Here is a 21,429-nt window from a genome sequence, read left to right as displayed (position 1 = left end):
TTGTAGCGAATTTACCTTCTGATTCTTAATATTTTTACGTGTACAGCTTTGTCAAGATTGATTTGGTTATCGCTGTTACTCAAGTACATTTTCATGATAAGAGTAGCCTATATAACGATGAAAATCGTTCAACGGCCGCCGTTAACGTGTAACTCTGCGATGTATGTTAATTATTTACGCTGTGAAAGTGTTATCATTCGTGACTTTAACGTAAGATGGGTTGAGATCATCAGCCTGTTTTTGGGTAGGCTGTACGAGTGTAGGGTTTTGAAGTTTGTGTGAGGGATTCGAGTGAGTATGTGGTACGGGCCTAACTTGCAGCGGTCGTACAAGTACATGAGCTTCGCGTCGAAGATGCCGTCGCTGCGGATCGACCAGAGCGAGCTGAAGTGCAAGAATGGCTGCGACTACTTCGGCAACCCGCAGTGGCAGGGCTACTGCTCCAAGTGCCACCGCGAGCAGATGATGAGGCAGCGGAGAGCAGGTTCGTGTTTTTTTTTTTACTTTTTTTTATCCACAATGAGGAAGCTCTTGGCCTGTATCTCACCAATTTTTTCGATAAATTACTTTTCATACCGTCTTGTTTGGAAGGTTTAACCTTTGTTCCTGTTAAAATTTATTCTCACATCATCAGAACTTACTCAACACAATATTCTCTCTTGTACATACACAGATCACATTCAAACTATTGAAACATTTATAAAACCTATTCCTAGACATCAAGTTACATTTTCAAGGTGAGAGTGAACAGGCACTTACACGGCAGATATGTATCATCCTAGACTGCTTCTCACTTACATCAGGTGCAATTGCGGTCAAATACCTGCTTTGTTCTCCATAAATTTTATTTTATTTTTATTTTACTTTATTCACCCTGAAATGTTTCTTATTAGAACAAGAAATGAAAGTAAGGTCAATGATAATGTTCACATTATTTAAAGAATTATCTTTAATACCAGTTGGAATATAAAGAGATTCATTATAATTTACTTGTAAGTTACTGTTGTTTAAGTATTCCAATCTGTGATTTGATTCTATCACAGATAAAGTGAACTTAACCTTCATGCAATATTATCACATAACAATGGTTTTGATAAAGTAATTTTTGACATAACATCTGATAATTGCCAAGGTGTGTAGTGCCTTGAGAGTTTAAATTGATTACAGGAAGTTTCAAATAATTGTAAATGATAGTGGGACTTAACACCACACCTGTTTCTTAAAATTTTATTTGATTTGTTTATTACAATTAATTACAAAAGATTAACATAGTGATGAAGTGTGATATAATAATACTGGCTATTTACAATATCTTTATTTATAAACAGAAAAAGCCTCAACAAATCCTTCTGCAACCCTTCCAAAGCCGGAGCAGAAGAAACCAGACCGTGGACTCAAACTGTCATCTCATTCGTCATTCTCCAAGTTTGAGGAGAAGCGTCTACGCCAGAGTGAAACTTTAAAGAAGGCTAACCTGCTCAAATTCAGCGTGTTTAAGAAAAGTAGTTCAGGTAAATCCTACATTATAATATAAGCTGCATAGAAATAATGGCAACAGACTGAGGTGGAATTGTGTAAAGCAATCGTAATCATTTGACAGTTCATAACATACGATAAAGTCAGTTAAACAAAGCGTTTGACAGAATAATCGTACGTTATGAACTGTCAAATGATAACGATTGCTTTACACAATTCCACCTCAGAACATCCATGATTGCTTTTTCCCACTGATTGAGATCTGATTTTGCTACTGTGTGTAACATATTTTCTCCCCTTAGATTGGCCAGGCTAGTCTAGAATACTAGCAGCCTTCTTAGGTCTAGTCATCATGCTGAATATTGGATAATCTGTGCCTGTCTTCTACCACACTCCTGCATGCTCCATGTCCTGGCTCCAATCTCTGCTTAGAGGGCACATCTATGTTGATATGATAATTAAAAACACTTTATCCCCAATTTAGTATCTTTGATACAGCACACAATGTCCTTTGCATAAAATTAAGATGAGATGCGTAGTTTTTGACCTATATGGTAGGGCCAAAAGATAAGGAAACATGTAAAGTGCCCCTTAAGGGTTACTATTTTTTTACTGTATTTTGACGTTCATAAGTGCCTGTTCTAAATTGAATAAAATATTTTTGATTTTGATCTTTGTTTTCCTTAATTTGTCTAGATGACCACGAGCACACGCCTGAGAAGCGCCCCCCCGAGTTCAAGATCCCTTCCATGGTGAATGAGGGCATGAAGCAGGACTTTCGCGTGCGCTTCCCAGCGCTGGGCACGCAGGTGGAGCGAGACGCGCGAGCGTTCGCGCACAACTTTATAATGGACGTCATCAAGTGCGCGAACGTCATGAGCGTGGATGAGCTGTCGGAGAGGGTGCAGAGGCAGTATCAGGTGAGGGTTAGGGCACTATCTTATTAAGACATGGTACACCATTAGTAAACTCATCAACTAAATGTATATGTTGCAGTCAAAACTTGGTTCCCGCTGAAAACCAGCTTCTCGACATGACGTTTGTGTCATGTCAAAACAGGCATGTTCAGCATATTTTTAAGATAGTCATGTCCACTTTTGCTTTGTCCGCCACATTGTGCTGAATAAAGAGTTTTGACTGTAACATATTAAAGTTAAGGAGAGAAAATCACCTGTAGACCTAGGATGCGCGCCGTTATAAGTTTTTATTTCGGCATTTTATCGATTTTACACTATAAACTCATACATTTGTCGTTTAAAATCATCGATAAGATTGCATCATGTCGCGCATCCTAGCCCGGCTGGTATCAGCTTGATTGCGCAACCAATTTGTTGCGGGCAACGAAAATGTAATCATTGGGTAGCTCAAGAAAGTCACCACGCTGACGGGATATGGCGCATTGGTGGTGTAGACTATGATAGCTGCATAGTTTGAAAGATGGTCTTTGAAATTGACTTCTTTACTCATCATTTTTTTTTATATTGGCTTTCTCACGTGGGTCAGGTGATTGATCTGATAACTGCAATGTCTATTTATTTATTATGTTCATATCATGTTAGCTGTGAGAACTCTTGTAGTAATTTATAAGCATATCAATAAAAGTAAATAAAAATCATGTGATAAAGTCCTTCTGAATTATGTAAACAATATTTTCTTCTTTGTTTGATTCGACCTTTCAAGGACTGTTTATAATAATATAGAATATTCTAGAATATCTATCAACAACACTATGTTATAAAGTTTATCGTTTTTATGGCGGCGATTGCCCATATTATCGATATTAATAACGTCACTAGATTACATTCCATTGTTCTGAACTCCATCAATAAGTATTATTTATAATAACTCATTAAAAAGGGGAAAACCATACCCTGATTTCATTTAAAAGTTATACTTTGTTTGGATTAAGTGGATAAAAATAATAACAACTTATAGGTTTTAATTTTGTATTTATATCTTGGTTGATTATTACAAAGATAATTTATAAGACTAAACATTTTTCATCATCATCATTTCCGCCACAGGACGTCTACTGCTGAACATAGGCCTCCCTCAATGACTTCTACATAGCACGCTTGGTAGCGGCCTGCATCCAGACCTGCCTAAACATTTTTATTTGTCTAATATCTTCTAATCTAATATGGAGAAGACTTGGTTCTATGTATAACATTGTTCTTTATGTTTATTTACAGAGGTTTATAAAGCACATGGACACGGCGCCGCATTTCGCGAACGTAGACTCCGACACCAAGGAGCTTCTGGTAGACTTTGTCGAGAAGCACGCCATGACGTACCTGCATGAGTAAGTACAAGTTATTTATATTTGTGTACAAAGTCAGTTAAAATGTGTTTGTCTTGATTTTCAAAATGTTGTCACAAATGTTTTATAGCCTGACCAGGAACATAAAAACCCTCGCCATGTTGCGGAAAACTAATGGTACTAATTTCTTTTAATGGCAACAGTAACTGAAAACTTCATTGACATGTCACCTTGCATGTCAGTCTATTGCTGTCAAAGTGTAAACAAACTTTATTTTAAATGTGTGCAATGGACAACACGCATAAGTTGTAATATTAAGTTAAATTATGACTTAATTTAAAGTTTAGATCACACACATTACACTAGTTTTTATTTCACCTCAATCCATCCAGTATTACCGAAGATAGAGCCTCGAGAAGTTTACGAACTTTTTAAAATTTTCAAAAATTTCCAATATTCGCGCGTGACGTCACAACATGATTTTGCAGCCCCCGCACGTTAACCCATTTACCACTTTTTGTCTTTTTCCAACTAAAATAAAATTTTACCTAACTGACAACTGTTGTTAGTTGTCATCGTTCAATCACATTTTCAAACTAGGCGCTAAAAAAGTAACCATTATCATGCCACCTATTGCCAATTTTGTGCAATATGAAACCATTTTTACATTTATGCACTTAAATATAAATTTTCTGGAAAAATAACCAAGTTTGTGTCTCTGTGCTCAATAACGAGTAAATAGTCCAGTTATTTGTTAATTTTACTTGGAAAGTTTTCCGGAATTTTTGAAAATTGGTGAATAAATAGATTTCGCTATGTTCTTTCCGAATTTTGTGACCTCGTTTATAGCCGCGCGCGCGCCCGCCTTATTGAAAAAAATCCGCCTTAAAAAAGGTTTTTGACAACTACTTTTTTCATTTTATAATTTTTGGGACATAGACAAGATAAGAAGCTTTGATAAATGTGATAAATTTCGTGTAATGTAGTAAGTTAAATAGATTTAGAGTTGTGAAACAGTCAAATTAATGTACCTGCTAAATTGCGAGTTCTTTTTTCTTTGATCATGGCAGGACACGCTGCCGGGTGTCCTAAATATGCTGAAGTATAAAAAAATTCGCGTTGCTGAAGGTATACATTTTTTTTTGTCTTGTTTGTTTCTACATTACAATAATTGTATCCTACTAATATTATAGGTAAATGCGAAAGTTTGGATGTCTGGAAGTTTAAAATAAAGTAAAGTAATGTTTATTTCTCACCAACATAACAGATAATATGATAACAAACAATCAGGAAAAACAAAAAGTAAGAAAGTTGGTGGGTTGATACCTGAACTAGGAAGATTCCTGTGTCTCAGGTTTGTTACTCTTTCACGCAAAAACTACTCAACGGATTTTGTTGAAACTGTACAATATTATTGTTTGTAACCCAGATTAACAAATAGGCTATAATTTATGCCGATCTGTGACACTAAATTTCACGCTGGTGAAGCCGCAGGCAAAAGCTAGTCGTGAAATAAATAGGAAAGTTTAAGGTTCTGAAACGTGGTCGCTTACTATGGGCCTCATAAGAAGGCTCAAGGTCACCCAAAGGGTGATGGAGCGGGCTATGCTCGAGGTTTCCCTGCGTGATCGAATCAGAAATGAGGAGATCCGCAGGAGAACCAAAGTGACCGACATAGCACGCAGAATTGCTAAAATCAAGTGGCAGTGGGCGGGACACATAGCTCGTAGAGACGATGGCCATTGGGGCAGAAAATTTCTTGAGTGGCGACCACGGGCTGGAAGACGTAGCGTGGGCAGGCCTCCTACTAGGTGGACCGACGATCTGGTAAAGGTCGCGGGAAGAACCTGAATGCGGGCAGCGCAGGACTGTTCATTATGAAAAACCTATGGAAAACCCAAAGGATTCTCGCCTTTGTCCAGCAGTGAACGTCATTTGGCTGTAACGACGAAATAGGAAAGAATGTAACTATCAAAAATCTTCTCTAAAGCAGCATTTTTCCAATTTCGCAACGAGCGCGGCAATCACACTTAACTAACAGACTAACAGAGAGCATAGCGAAATCTATAAATAAATCTATTTTAATCACCAATTTTCAAAACTCCCGGAACACTTTCCAGGTAATCACGTTAATTTGTACCAAACGACTGGACTATAATTTAATTGATATAAAAATTTGGGTACATCTTCTCAAAAACAAAAGAACTGGTGCTAAAAGGGTTAAGTGACGTTTTGACATTTGTAGAGGGCCTTGTAGAAGGGGAGGCTATGGTGCTGAATGTGGATTAACTCGAGTGTCATAGTAACTTATTAGACTGCTAAGCTTGATGATAAAAAGAAAAATATTATATTCAATGTACATAGTCTGGTCATAAGTTCTGTCATATGATAATAACTTTTGAATTATGAATGAGGGTTTCAAAAACATTTTTTACTGAATTAGAATTAAAAAGAAAAAATGTGCGATAGTTCGAATTTTATTGTATGTGTAGTGGACGCATAAAGAAGTCCGAACTGCAGTTGTCACGTTGCATTGCTACGCGCCAAAGCTGATTTTCGTTGTGCTGAAAAAATTTAGTTTATCTTTTCATTAAATGATAGGTATAGGTGTACCAGAATCTCATGGCAAACAAAAATATTGAAAAAGTGTGTCTTTCATATGGCAAATGTCTATGGATTTATTGTCACCTGTCAAAGTAAATCAAGTGAACTGTCAGTCGCTGCAGAAATTTTGTAATCTCTTCATGCCTATTTGTTATTTTAGTGAAAAAGTCGAAAAAGCTCAAGCAAGTCATATTGTTTTCAATGTGTATTGTAAAATAAGGCATAATTCAAAGTCAATCTTTGATTTTAAAGCGCGATACATTTAGTTTATTACCTAACTGCGTCAGAAGGGTTTTTTTTAAATATTATTCTTAGGGGTTTCAGGTGTATCTCACAAATTGGTGCAGGGGAATGGTGAAAATGTTATGACCATGTAAATAAAATTGAAAAAGATTTCATCAAGTAAGATGTAAGATATAATAATTGAAATGGTGGAAGAGCAATTTATAATAAATACCTACCTCTTTATCTTGATCATCTATTGAAGAAAAGTGGAATCCTTGGAATCGTTTTCTAGTTCTGAATGAAGTGATTAGTTATAAGTATGATACATAATAAAATTAGTTACATAAAGTAATATACGATTTACTTATTTTTCAAGACATTTTTCTATTATTATTACTGACGGGATTGCTACCATGTACCTTAGATTTGAGTTTCCAATATTTTGGCACTGTTGCAAGCGTCATGGTCACGGAGTAACTGAAGAAATTAAAACCAGACATCGTTCAGATGTGCGTTCAAAAGACCTGAGATTTAAAAAAATCCCACGTTTTGTTTTACAGTAAGCGAAAAAAAAGTGACTTGAAAATGGAATACAAAATGATAAGGTATGGTAAATGATAAGTCTTTATCAATGAAGAAGCAGAAGTTCAATTTCATGTGTCCTCCATCTAGGCTAGTTTCCATCGTCACTCAAAGTTTGGTTGCGGTCTCAAATTTGGGCTTAATTGAGGTATTTTTTGGGTGAGAGGCATAAGAACTAATGCCGTTTTATATCAAAAATTCATACTTAGAGGTAATCAACCAGGTACAAAGTATTTCCTTGTATGTTAGTCTGCCACTCTTTAGTAAGTCCCGAAATCCCCGCTTCGGCTGCCCCTACTAACCATTCTAACCATTGTACACAGATAATATCTTACATGCAGCTTTTCATGTTACTACGTCACATTTTTAAAATCCGCGCGGAAAATCGCTCCTAGCGGAAGAGCGCACTTTGAGCTTGAATATTTCAGTCATTTTTAAAGATATCAAAAAAGTAAAAATACAGTATTCATTCTAATTTTTTGTAGTTTTTTTTGGCATCTTCAACAAAAATTGTGCGCCATGTCCATTGATTTTGTGAATTACATTGCTAAAATCTTTTTATAGTCGTGAAAGAAAAGTGGTTTACAATGTGTTAAAGTATTTGTCGAAGAGAAATACTAAGGGTTCGGACAATATTTTCATTGAATAATTTTTCCGACAAGGGTGTCAAATTGACTGACATGTTTATCGTATAGTACAGTCCACTATGCAAATTAGCTGTGGTTTGTTTCAACTACCTATTTTAAAGTTTTTTGTCACTTTCTAAGTGTTGAATTTTATGGAATTGGGAAAGAAGTACCGAGTTTGAAGCGTTCATGAGCAGACATTGCAGTTGAATATTCAAGTTCTGAATTTGATTATTGATGAATAATAAAATAAATCCTACTAGCTCGATTGATGTTTTCATTTAATTTATTTAAACCAGGTTACCTATATAATATTTTTTCGTTAATTCATGAAAATATCAAATTAGCCCGTAATCCTTAATCCTGATACATAAAGTTAGCCTATTAATTCAACACAGGTACGACTGTACTCAGTGTTGCACTATCAAATGCAATTGACGCGCCTCTATGCCAGGGTTTTTATGTTCCTGGTCAGGCTATAAAAGTAAATGTAACATCATTTCAGTATTTAAGTAATAGTTAGGGAGGCGAGGTAGCTAAATGGCATTCAACGGCACCGTCGAGACCTATCAAAATCGAAAGATAAAATAATTTCGAAAAGAAAAGCTCGTATGGCAAAAACCATTTTAGCGGTGGGTTTGGCGTGTACGGTTTTTCAAAAATGTAAAAAAAAACAGTTACTTGGGCATTCTCGAGCGCGTCAGATATTCATACTACGTATGCCCCGAGTGCCTCTGATAACAACGGTATACTAATCTGCCGGTTTGCGTGGTGGGGGTAGGCATTTAAAGTAGTCAAAAATGAAAAAAAAAAAAATTTACTCGAGCGCGTCAGATTTTCGGAAGGGGTGTTAAGTAGGCCCCAAGGAAGCTTTTTGTTTATCCGATGTTGACAATGATTGTAACAATTATACAGGGTGTTAGGTAAATGGGTATATGAGCCGACACTAGCCCATGTTAACATGGGCATATAAATGGTATGGTGAAGTCAGAAAATTGATATCAATATTTTTATTTTTTTATTTTTATACAAAATAAATTTAATAAAATCCGATTTGTATGAAAATTAAAATAATTAAAATGAAGATATCAATTTTCTGACTTCACCATACTATTTATATGCCCATGTTAACATGGGCTAGTGTCGGCTCATATACCCATTTACCAAACACCCTGTATAGGTGTATGTCATTCAATCGACATTTGAGATGAGAGATTGATGCGATACGACCCTAGTGTATTGATTGATTTTATAGTAACAAATAAAGATATTGAGATATTGCAAATATATGGACTTTTTAATTATTTTTATTATTTGTGGTAGCATTCACTGCTCCTGCATTCATTATAATTGTAAGTTGTCATTATGAGAAGTTGGCATTTCGAGAAGTTGGCATTTTGAGAAGTTGGCATTTTGAGAAGTTGGAATTTCGCGAAGTTGGCATTTCGAGAAGTTGGCATTCTGAGAAGTTGTCTTTTTGCGAGCGGTTGGCATTTTGAGAAGTTGGCATTCTGAGCATAAACGACTATAGTCTTTAAACACCAAAATCAACCCCCAATATCTTAATCTGACGCGCTCGAGTATTTCAGACTATCCATTTTTTTACTAATCTGATCGTCTATCCTAGGCGCGCGTCACTACATATAGAGCTAAATACTTTACAAGGTTGTTCTATTAGGTCTAAGGTATCTCTCATATCTTAAACTGCCACGCTCGAGTATTGCCGAAAATTCCCCTATTCGCCTCCCTAACTATAAGATGAATGGCTTATGAGACAAATAGGTCAAAATAGGCGTTTCATGATTTTAAAATAGGGTAGCTCCCAAAATGCGATTCTGTCAAAGACAAGCTATGGCGTCACTTTTTACTATCGGATAATGGTGTCAACCGGACGATCCACCGCGCTTTGTTCGCACGATGCACTTAGTCGCACGATCCTGTGAAAATGCCCCGCGTGATCGCAACGAGGTGGATTGCTCGGTTGACTCAGTTATAAGTTTAGCGCTTAAGCGCTCCTGCACACGACGCCGCCACCGCGCCGTCGCCACGCCCCTACACTGTTCATACGCGCCGAGTAAAACCGCCGCCGTGCCATCAAAGCATAATTTCGCCAGCGGCGCGGCAGCGGTGTTCACGCGGCGCGTATAAACAGTGCAAAGGCGCGGCGGCGGCGTCGTGTGCAGGAGCGCTAACTCAGTCAGTGCCTGAGGTATGAGAGCGGCACGGGAGGAGTGACATTGACATATTATGACATGACAGGGCATACAAATCTGAAGTCTCACTGATGTTTGACTGTCACAAAATCGCCTTCCCGTGCCACTCATACCTCAGGTATTGACTGAGGCGCTAGAATATGTTTTCATCCACCAATCCAGGCTGCCATCGGTGGTGTTCTCTCCCGCTGGCACTGACGACGAGCGCCTGGACCGCGCTATGTCAGAGCGCATCCAACAGCTGGGATGGGTGGGCGAGCGACACCTGGAGTGCAAGCTGGACCGCGGCTCCGCTACCTGCCGCCAGCTGCTGTACAAGGCTATCAGCGGTGAGTGTGACGTCACCAGCAGCTGGGATGGGTGGGCGAGCGACACCTGGAGTGCAAGCTGGACCGCGGCTCCGCTACCTGCCGCCAGCTGCTGTACAAGGCTATCAGCGGTGAGTGTGACGTCACCAGCAGCTGGGATGGGTGGGCGAGCGACACCTGGAGTGCAAGCTGGACCGCGGCTCCGCTACCTGCCGCCAGCTGCTGTACAAGGCTATCAGCGGTGAGTGTGACGTCACCAGCAGCTGGGATGGGTGGGCGAGCGACACCTGGAGTGCAAGCTGGACCGCGGCTCCGCTACCTGCCGCCAGCTGCTGTACAAGGCTATCAGCGGTGAGTGTGACGTCACCAGCAGCTGGGATGGGTGGGCGAGCGACACCTGGAGTGCAAGCTGGACCGCGGCTCCGCTACCTGCCGCCAGCTGCTGTACAAGGCTATCAGCGGTGAGTGTGACGTCACCAGCAGCTGGGATGGGTGGGCGAGCGACACCTGGAGTGCAAGCTGGACCGCGGCTCCGCTACCTGCCGCCAGCTGCTGTACAAGGCTATCAGCGGTGAGTGTGACGTCACCAGCAGCTGGGATGGGTGGGCGAGTGACACCTGGAATACACAATTTGATATCATTATCACCATAATCAAAATCAAGTCATTTAGAGGAGACTAATGCAGGAGCACAACGGTCACTAATTTATTTACCAGAGGCAATCGGAGGATTTGGTCTACTAGACTTGTTGGGGAGACGCGTATTTATTTTGTCCCTTAGTAGCTTTTAAGAGCTCCATGGAAATTGTTGTGGACGAGAGGTGGTCTTATTCTATTCTATCCGCACCAGCGGACAAATTAGGTATAGATCGTCAATTCAAAGCAATTATGCTAAACAAGACGAGAAAGTGGGTATTATTAGGGCTCCCGCACACGACGCCGCCACCGCGCCGTCTCCGCGCCGCTACACTGTTCATAAGCACCGAGTAAAATCGCCGCTGCGCCATCAAAGCATAATTTCGCCCGCGGCGCGTATAAACAGTGCAAAGGCGCGGCGACGGCGCGGTAGCGGTTTCGTGTGCAGGAGCGCTTAAGCTGCAGCCCAGCCTGAGGCATCGTGTTTCAAGTTTTAAAGCGGTAATTGATCTGTAACAGAGCTCCTGGGCATGGACGCGGCGTCGTCGCCGGGCGGCAAGCTGGCGCGCGTGCGGCGCTGCTGCCGCCACGTGCTGGCACTGTGCGGAGCGCCTGCTTCTGCTGACGACCTGCTGCCCGCGCTCATCTTCACCGTGAGTACCTACTCACACCTCATATTAGGCCCAGTTTCCACCAAAGCGCAGTAAAGCAGAGAAAGGGACTATTCCCACCTCTCGTTCCCACCACTGCAACTCCTGTGTAGCCAGGATCTACAGCTTGACCGCCACAAAAACACAACCAATGAAGGTCAAGTTTGTCCCGGGGGAAAGGTAAACTGTCATTGGACCCAGTAGTAGAGCAGAGAAGTGTGTTGAATCAACAATAGGATTAATTATCTTTTTCTCGTTTCCGCTCCACGCCGCGCCGTATCTAAATATTTGACGGCTAGACACTTCTCCTCTCCGCGGCTCTGCTTTGGTGGAAACCGGGCCATAAGACACGAAAATTATGTTAGAAGAAATGGGTCCATGAACCAGAAGATTTATTTTGAAAAATATTGCTTGCTGTGGTCTTACATAAATCTAACGCATAACTCAGTCTGTGCCTGAAATATGGGAGCGGCACCAAATACGGCTCTAAGCAGGACCAGAGGGCTTACTGTGAGTTTACATCAAACGCGCTCAAAATGTATGACGGATTATACAGCGCCTTTAGCGGGAAACCTTCAAAAACTAAAATTTTCATACATTTTTTAAACGCGCACTAGTGAGCGTGTTTGATATTAACTCACACTCAGCCCACAGAGACTATTCTAAATCTTATGTTATTCAAAGACAAATTAAAACAGCTCAAGCCATGAAAGCGACATCTGGTGGCTTGATAAATTTCAACTGCTGAGTAACCCAGTTGTTTCGTAGGTGCTGAAAGCGAATCCTCCGCGGCTGGTCAGCAATATCAACTTCGTGACGCGCTTCTGTAACGCGCAGCGACTCATGACGGGCGAGGGCGGATACTACTTCACCAACCTGGTCAGTATCTACAGAGTAAATACAAATGAGTAGGTCTTCTTCATAGAAACGCATCGAGCGCGGTTTGTATGTGAGCGCGCGCCAATACGTATGCGGCGCGCACGCACACACTGACAAAATTCGGGGCACCTCCCCGCTAAATTTTGTCAGTGTGTGCGTGCGCGCCGCATACGTATTGGCGCGCTCACATACAAACCGCGCTCGGGCGTTTCTATGAAGATGACCTACTCATTTGTATTTACTCTGGTATCTATTATAAAATAGAGGAAATATAGTTCAACCTTATTTTTAACCTTATTCCCTTGTATTAAGGTCCAAAATTAATGAAAACTTGCTATATCCGTTCAAGGGGCGGGGTATACTGTAGCGCCGCCCTAAAGTTCATAGACATCAGTAATCGCTGGTCGACATCGTTACTTCTACAACTCGATCGAGCTAACTCTGACACTGAGCTAACGCACACCTCCCCGCGTTCGATGTGACGTCACGGCTGCCTGGTGCGCAGTTAACTCGATCGGTTGTAGATGATTCTCATTGGTGAAAGCGCGGTTACAGTTGGATATAGTACTACTACTTCGCATGTTATTAAATGATGTCCTTCAATTTACAGTGTTGTGCTGTATCGTTCATTGAAAACCTGACTGCGGAATCTTTGAGCATGGACAAGACAGAGTTCGACTGCTATATGGCGATGCCGGCGTCCATCGGCGGCAGTGCTTGGGTAAGAACAAAACAAGCGCTTGTATATATAATATTTTTATATAATAATAATTGTATAATAAAGCGAATAGATATAGAATAGAACATAATTTTATAAATAAATAACGAAGATGTGCACGGAATGAGCGCTGCCGTTTTAGCGCTCACCAGTTTTACAGTAAGGTTTGTTAGTGGTTAAGACAGTGCCGCCAACTGGTTACTAGAAGCACCTACATACGATCAGAGCAGGATCTCTCATTTGTCATTGGAAAACATTGGGGGAGGCCTTTGTTCAGCAGTCAACGTTTTCCTGTAGGCCTAGGATGCGCGCCGTGATAAGTGGTTATCACGTCATTTTATCGATTTTGCCCATACATTTTGACGTCGATAAGAGTGTACGACGCGCCTAGCCCGGCTGATAAGACCACGTCCATGTGCTCCTGCAGTAGACTTTGGGCCCTATCTTATTACATTTTTCAAGATGGCTTCGCAACCAAGTTGATATCTGACCAGGCCCAGGAACTGTATACTCAATATTTTTTTTTTATCTATAATGTTACAAAAGGTGGCAAGATGATGTTGGTGACGCGATCGGTGGTGCCACCATGGTGTCCTAATGAGCTAGGGCCATTAATGAACTGTTAGGCTGGTTTTAGTCCCGCTGACCACACGCTGATCATACAATTTGATTCATACAATTCGGCTGTCAGCGCTGACGGTCAGCGTGCGTCAGCGTGACTCTAAGGCTTGATTTCCTTTTAGGCTGACATCGGTGACCGACGTCAGCGGCGCGCACGATTACACACTATAGTCTATCCAATATAGCTTGATTAGAATGACAGCTGCCATCAAAAGTAACGACATAACTTTGTAGTAGCGATCAATGAGAGCTAAATATTGGCGGACGTGAAATAATTCACGTCTGACCTACAAACAATATTTTCGACGACAGTGCTTCCAATAAAAATGTTAATTTCGTGTAAATGCAGTGTTAAATTACACCAATAAGTAGTAATTCGAAACCATAAAAATCAAGCTATATTATTAACGACGTCTCTACAAGGTTATCTCGAGTTACAAAAATGTTAGTGATGGGACATATCGACAATAAATGTCATATTAAAATTAAACTATTTTTTTAACATATTTAAGTCAAGTTATACGTTTTTCTAAATGTTCACTATTAAAAACCAAAAAACATTTCATTCTTAAATAAGCAAACATCGGAAATCAATCACCGGTAATTTTTTGGGTTTTTTCATATTCATAGCACCGTTGTTCTAGAAGAGATGTCCACCGCCCTCTAGCGAGAGGAAAAAACCACTGAAGAACACTGATGATGATGACTACGACTTCGGTTGTACACTCTTGACATACATTTGAAATTTTACTGTCTTTAAATATAAATTTTAATTGTCATTTTTCTGAATAAAGATATGAAGAAAAATTGGGTGCATTTTATTATACCATTTTTTCGAAAACTTATCGATACATCTATGTGAACCGTACGAAACATACCCAGCACTAGTCACATTCGTTTGAAAGCTGTCATTCTAATCAAGCTATATTGGATAGACTATAGTTCTATGTAATCATCTGCTGCTGACGACGGCGTTGCAGTGCGGTGATTCATAGAACATTGTGTTTATTCGTACGCTCGACCGATGTACGCGACCGACGTCAGCGTAGGAGTAAATCAAGCCTAACACCAGCCTTAATGTTGTGCGCAGGCGGCGGCGCTATCGCTATGCGGCGCGGCGCGCGAGGCGGAGGAGCTGCGGCTGGCGGCGCAAGAGCTAAGCGCGGCCGCGACCACCCTGCGGGACAACGCCGACCAGATGCACCACAACGCCGTCACCTTCGAGGTATGTAGCCGTCACCTTCGAGGTATGTAGCCGTCACCTCGCTGGTCACACTCGCTCACCTGCGCAGGAGTAACGTGCGAGACTCGCACCCGTATTCACAAACGATGCTTGCTTAAGTGAAGCAGTAAATCGAATGCACAGCGTTGAATAGAGCTCTGTGACTGATTAGTGTGTCACCCTGTGTGTCCACTTGCACTGTGAGACCTCATAATAATGTTTGTGAATACGGGCGTCGGGGCCTTACTAAAGTCCGGTCGCCGAGTACATAGAATTTCGTCCTATGACCTAAGCTACCCATCCTTATCGCTCCCGCTTTTATATTGCTGTCGCCACTGTGCGACGGGCGGCCGTAGTGAGTGTGCGAGCTATGTGCGTGAGACTTTAGCGTTTCCATTTTGTATATTGTTTATGTGTCAAGCCAAATTACCGCTCATCAACACACCTTTCGCACTTGAACTTCTGATTGTTCTGGTGATACAAATATTGAATATTAATTGAATATTTTCATTTTACAGGAGCAAATCGTTAAAAAGGTACAAGACGTACTATCGAAAACGCCGTTGGAAATAAAACCGCGACGGGAACTGCCGCAAATTGGGAAATTCAAAACCAGTGCTAAACCTCTCATTGATATCGAACCCAGTCCACCCTCCGAGGAAAACACTTCAACTTCGGCACAACCAGACTCGCAAACACCAGATCCACAATCGCTCATAGATAAACTTATAACCATAGAGCAAACAGAGATGGCTAAGCCGACTGTAGACAGAAGTGTGCCAATTCCCTTACCAGCACCACCTCTAAGAACAGAAATTGAACAAAAAGAACCTGAAATCCTGACAGTTGATGTAAGTAGTACAGAACCTGAAAAACTCAACATTTTAGGGTTCGAAGTCATCGAGAGGCCTTCACCAAAATCGCCACAAAACTTGGACCAAACCTGGGACTTGAAACAAACAAGCTCACTAGAACTGCTCACTCCGTCACCTTTAGGATTCACACCGTTCGATTCGCGATCCATTGATGAATTGATGACGCCGGACGAGTTTGGTTCTGATCACCTCGCTCCAGGTCTAAGCAATATAAATTACGATATTGATTTGTCAGATTTTAGTGGCGATAATAGTATAGCGGAGGATGCACCGAAAGAAGCTAAAGACCCTTTTAGTCCTGACGGCATCAAACCATTCGACCCCTTCGCGCCACAACCGAGTACATTCAGTGAGACTTTAGAGAAATTCAACGAGTTCAGCCTAGTAGATAGGAAGACCAACAGAACGTACGATCCGTTTGAAATTGTGCAAAGGAATAGTGACCCTTTCAATGCAGCTTTAGCGGTCACATTACCGCAGCAGGGAGATCCTTTCAGCTCACCACAAAATGAAGCGACGTCAATTTTAGACAACAGTGACTCTCCGACCGCTGCGTGCCTCTTGCCTTCGCCATTACTACCGCAAAGTAGTGGAAAGCCAACGTAACTTTAAATTAAAAATGTTATTTATAGTTGTATAGCCAAAATCAATTTGGTTGGTGCTTTAAACCGAGTCCAATTGGAGATCTGGCTCACTGGATAGTTCATAATATGGACATTGTGATTATAATCAAATAATTATTTGAATTGCCCAATGAGATAAAAATTAAATAGTCGATTATAGTATGCATAAATGATTAATATAATAAGTAAATATTGACTAAGTTAATTTTTTCGATTCTGTTGTATGGTCTTAATCCAAAATAAATACCAGTGCAAAAAATTGTAAAATCGTTTATGGTTCTAGTTATGTTATTTATTTTAAAAGTTATATTTATGTATGTTATGTAAATTACATTGAGAATTGTTATGAAAATAAAATTTATATAAATCAAGTTGAATTTTTTTTACCCCATGAAGTTTTGCTGTAATATCAACACAGCTAAATCCTTGTCCAACACAACATCAAGATCAGCAGTAGGAAAGTAGTGTTATTAAAACAAATTCTTACATTACAAAAATTTATTTCTAGCAATTTCATAAATTTAACCAGCTTTATCATATCATATTCATAAGGTATAGTACATTTTAAAACAATTTAAACGCGCCTCCGCAGTGGAAACAGGGTTTATAGAGGAAAATGACAATTATAACTAGAATTAAGTAACATATAGGTATAAATAAGATGAAGCCTAACACAACTAATAAATAATTCAGTCATATTGACACAAACAAACTGGTTAACTTATGTACATTGAGCTGTTGCTCCAAAACATAGTTAGTGGTCTGTTATAGACATGGTTGTAACAGCTTTAATAAAAACATGGAATAAACATATATTATATAGGTATATTCATTATTTGATCACTGACATTATGCCTTTGAGAGGCTTCAGTAATATCCAGAAGAAATATTGAAGAGCTGTACACACTGCAGATAAAATATACATATAAAGTATTATGATGTTCACATCAATAAATAATGCAATTTTTCCTATGATAGCAGTTTATTCTATGTGCTCTTGCCCTTGGTGGAGTAAGGCCCAAATGTGTACGGTTCTGAGTTTTATATTACAGCACTGTTCCCACTAATTTGAAGTTAAAGTGCTGGGATCAAGTTAACATCTAGAAGAACTTTGAGTGTGTAAGACCAGGCAGCACAAGTGTGACGAATATTCTGCAACATATCTACACAACTTGAACCATCACAATTTGTACTACAGCATCATGTCCGTTAACTCCGGCAATGCCAGCACACTAGTATTCTTGTAACAAAGCAACATCACAAAATTGCTTAAAATTCCTTAAGTGTAGATAATTTTCATGCATTTATATACAAATGATTAATGTTAGTACAAAATTTGTTCATTGTTTGGAATAAAATAATCACTTTCTCTTCCGAGAGGTCATAATTTGTTTTATAAACTATGTTTACAAGGCATTCCATTCCATAGTGACGAAGCGCACTGGAAGAATTTAAACTTTCTCTACTTAACCCTAAAGATGAACACACATGTACATACAAACAATCAAAGAAATTATAATATTTTTGGCTTACATTACTGCAGATTAATTAATACAAAATATGTCAAGTCAAAATTAATTGTATTCCCAAACTGTAACAAAATATGATTTCATGTTTACACATAAGGTATTTATATAATATTCGAGTTATATTATTTTCATCTATTACAAAAAATTATGAGGGGACATTACATTGACACAATATTATAATTAGATTATTTTTTTAGTTTGTCAACAAATGTCCCAGTGGTTGGTACCAACTATAACGACATGGTGGATATTAGGCAATAGATATTGTGACATTGATTCCAAGGTTCCCATTGTCAGCAAACAGTTGTGCAAGGGATGTGTCAAACACGAGACAGTCTGAATTCATTATCGCTGAAGATACTCCTTCATGAATAGATCGCGGCATAGCTTCCCACGTGAGGCGCCGACGATGACCATTGAGCTCCAAACGATACGCAAAGTTCTCAGCTTCTTTACGAGATCCTATAAGTTGGACAATAGCAAAGAATTGCTGATGACCATCAAACTTCTCTTGCTTTTCAAGAACTAACATGAAATGATGGTTGAAACAAGACTGCATCATCACCCAATCAACAGCTCCCGGAAGATTGATATCTGTAGCTAAAAACACTATGTCTTCACCTTGTAGTGTGGTAATGCTTTTGTGAGACATCATAAGGTGCGGCATGACTTGATCTAGTCCTCCCTGCCATTTGCAGGACGCTCCGGGACAAGGGCAGGAGTATGGCCTGAATTCACAAGCTTCCTCATGTTCTGCTTTTTCAGTGTGCACAAGAGTGACTGTGCAGCCTGTGTTGGAGTGTTTGCAGGGGAACATGACGTTACTGGCGACTTTCTCCATGGCGAGGTTCCGTATGTTGCCGAGCGGGCCGCGGCACGTCGGGCAGCAGGACAGCTTGGGCCGGCAGCTGGAGCACACCAGGTGCCCGCTCTGGCACTGCAGTATCGGCGGCAGGACATAGTCGAAGCACACTGGGCACTCGAACAGCGAGGCTAGGTCGGCCGACATAGCGGTGGGCACGTTCACGAGAGCTGGTACTCCAGACACAGGACAACTGGAACCGCTAGCTCCACGCCGTTTGTTGTTTGTGCTCATGTCACCGTCACACGCACATAAAACCTGTCGATCAGCGATCAACTGTGTCCCCTCACTGAACTGATAAACACTACGCACCTGCTTCTAAGATTTCATTTGTAACCTTCGACAGCTGATTGTCTCCGTCTCGTCGCTGCGCCGAAATTAGTTTCCATTACAACAGCAACTGTATTCTATTGAATCGCAGTGTGAAAATAGGTCTACTGGTAGACAAGACTTCAAGGACGTATTGAACACAATTACATTTATGATAACTTTTAATTTTGTTTAGCAATCGGTAATTTGTAAGTGATTATTAGATAAATTAAATGCGAATGTTCTTGTTCACCACAAAAGGATGAAATTCGCCGTAAAATTCCGTGACGACCAATCGTGTTCTCAAAAATGACAGCTGTATGGCGACCATGTTGACATACCATAGAGAAAAGATCATTTATTATGACGTTTGGTAGAAAAATTCAATTTTGTCTATTCTCATTAAGTTTTCAACACACTGATTTTATTAACATGATTGTATTTTATAATTTATAATCTAATTTCACTGATTATTACAAATATGAATGTCTAAAAATAGTTTTAACCTTCAATTTCATAATAAAAGGAGCTAAAATTACCGGGCACCATTTAATAAGTACCTACGTTGAGTAATATTTAATGATTGTCTACTTTGGCTCGAAATAAAGTTTGTTTGTTTCTTTTATTTGATTTATTTTGATACTTTTTAAATTAAATTAATACAACTTTATCGACTTATTAAGCTTGCTGCTGTAGGGTATTTGGATCGTTCGGGCGTGTAATGTAGGCGAGTTTAAATTAGTCTGAAAAAATAATATCAAATGCGTGCTAACGTGATATTGCGGTGTCTAAAGCACCAGGCGCACCATCATTCTCATCATCATCATAGGTAGGTAAGTACGAGGTTTAACTAGCAATATTTGTAGACGTTGACTTCCGCTTGGCTTGCCACAGCTATTCCTTTTGCTTTAGTTAGTTGCTTTGCTTGTATTGTGATAAATTCTTGTGACTAGTCTGGAAATACCTCCAAATTTCCTTTCGTCATAGACAATACAATCGATTGTCTCCAAGATATTAAATCCGGCTGCTTGACGCACATTTCTCGGAACCGATGTAGAATAGTTAGTTACACAGAGCATGGTTAGTTACACAGCCTACTTCGCAGCGGCAGCCTTATCGCGTTGTAAAAGTTACATTATTGTGACCCATGTGTACAGTAGGTACAATCAGTAGGACACAATTTAATAGTTTATCGGCCGAATACTGAAACGCCATTTAAATATTTGACGGCTTCTCAAATAGTTAAGCAGCTCCTAAACTTACATTTCGCATACTCAAAACAATATCTGAGCAGTTCTCAATTTGTAAGCACCTCTCAAATTAAGTTGCACTTAAACGCCACTCAAATGAATTTTCGCATACTGAAACGCCATTCAACGCTAAGCATTACTCAAACAACTGTCAAATCGTCTTAAGCAGCTGTTAAATTTGAGAGTGCTTGCCCGGTATCTTAAATCCTATTCTTATACCTAAATCGACCTAAATAGTGGTAAATAATGTGTGTCATCGTTATCATTTCTTTCGAGCCTTGAGGAAATACCTAGATCTAATCGCAGGAACGCAATAAGGCTGAATGCTATTTAAAAATATTATTATAATGACATGCAATTCCGAGCGAGGTTCCGCGTCTCTAAAGAAACGGTGTTGTTTCTGGCTGGATTCATAATTTGGAAGCTCTTTGAAACCCCTCACCAAACGCCATACAACCAGTGGACCAAATACTTATTATAACCCTACTTTTCTACGCAACGGGAAGTTATGAACGTGTACTAGGTGATATCTTCCACATCTAACAACCAACTGTGCATCGTATAGTGCACGAAGTAACAACCAGAATAGCTGCTATGAAACCGCAATACATAAACATGCCTATTTCTGAGGAATAAGGGGACATCGCATAAGTAGCAGCATTTCCAAGAGTTGTTGATTTGTCAATTTGATGCTCTGTCAACAATGATAAATGTCAATTGTGGTTACGTTTTTTTTTTTTTTTTTTTTTTTTTTTTATGGCTCGCACGGCTTGTGCATTTGCCAATGACGGGGTGTAAAGGTTGGGAAACGGATTTTAAAGGAAAATACCCGGGAACAGCGAAAATTTTGAAGGATCAGGCAGGAATGGTGTTATTGTTTACAGGATAATAATAACTAATCATATTACTATGTACATTAGACAGAAAAATATGTTTATGACAAAAAGGATAAAATATAGCCG

General features: G+C 39.9%; 2 protein-coding genes across 2 annotated transcripts; one reads left to right on the top strand and one right to left on the bottom strand.

The window, feature by feature from the left end:
* Nucleotides 1-7: 7 nt before the first annotated feature.
* On the top strand, nucleotides 8-16,888 carry LOC135071624 (rab5 GDP/GTP exchange factor). The gene is made up of 10 exons (XM_063965387.1): nucleotides 8-484; nucleotides 1,329-1,511; nucleotides 2,173-2,396; nucleotides 3,669-3,778; nucleotides 10,149-10,315; nucleotides 11,449-11,582; nucleotides 12,348-12,458; nucleotides 13,069-13,179; nucleotides 14,888-15,022; nucleotides 15,538-16,888. The coding sequence occupies exons 1-10, from the start codon at nucleotides 298-300 to the stop codon at nucleotides 16,498-16,500; spliced, it is 2,325 nt and encodes a 774-aa protein (XP_063821457.1). The 5' UTR covers nucleotides 8-297; the 3' UTR covers nucleotides 16,501-16,888.
* A 109-nt stretch (nucleotides 16,889-16,997) lies between these two features.
* On the bottom strand, nucleotides 16,998-19,562 carry LOC135071619 (E3 ubiquitin-protein ligase SIAH1A-like). Its single transcript, XM_063965381.1, has one exon. The coding sequence runs from the start codon at nucleotides 19,140-19,142 to the stop codon at nucleotides 18,297-18,299; it is 846 nt and encodes a 281-aa protein (XP_063821451.1). The 5' UTR covers nucleotides 19,143-19,562; the 3' UTR covers nucleotides 16,998-18,296.
* Nucleotides 19,563-21,429: the final 1,867 nt, after the last annotated feature.

Source organism: Ostrinia nubilalis, chromosome 5 (genome assembly GCF_963855985.1).
Source record: "Ostrinia nubilalis chromosome 5, ilOstNubi1.1, whole genome shotgun sequence".
Lineage (NCBI taxonomy): Eukaryota > Metazoa > Arthropoda > Insecta > Lepidoptera > Crambidae > Ostrinia > Ostrinia nubilalis.
Note: the sequence above shows the minus strand (reverse complement) of the source record. Positions and strands in the feature narration are given on the sequence as shown.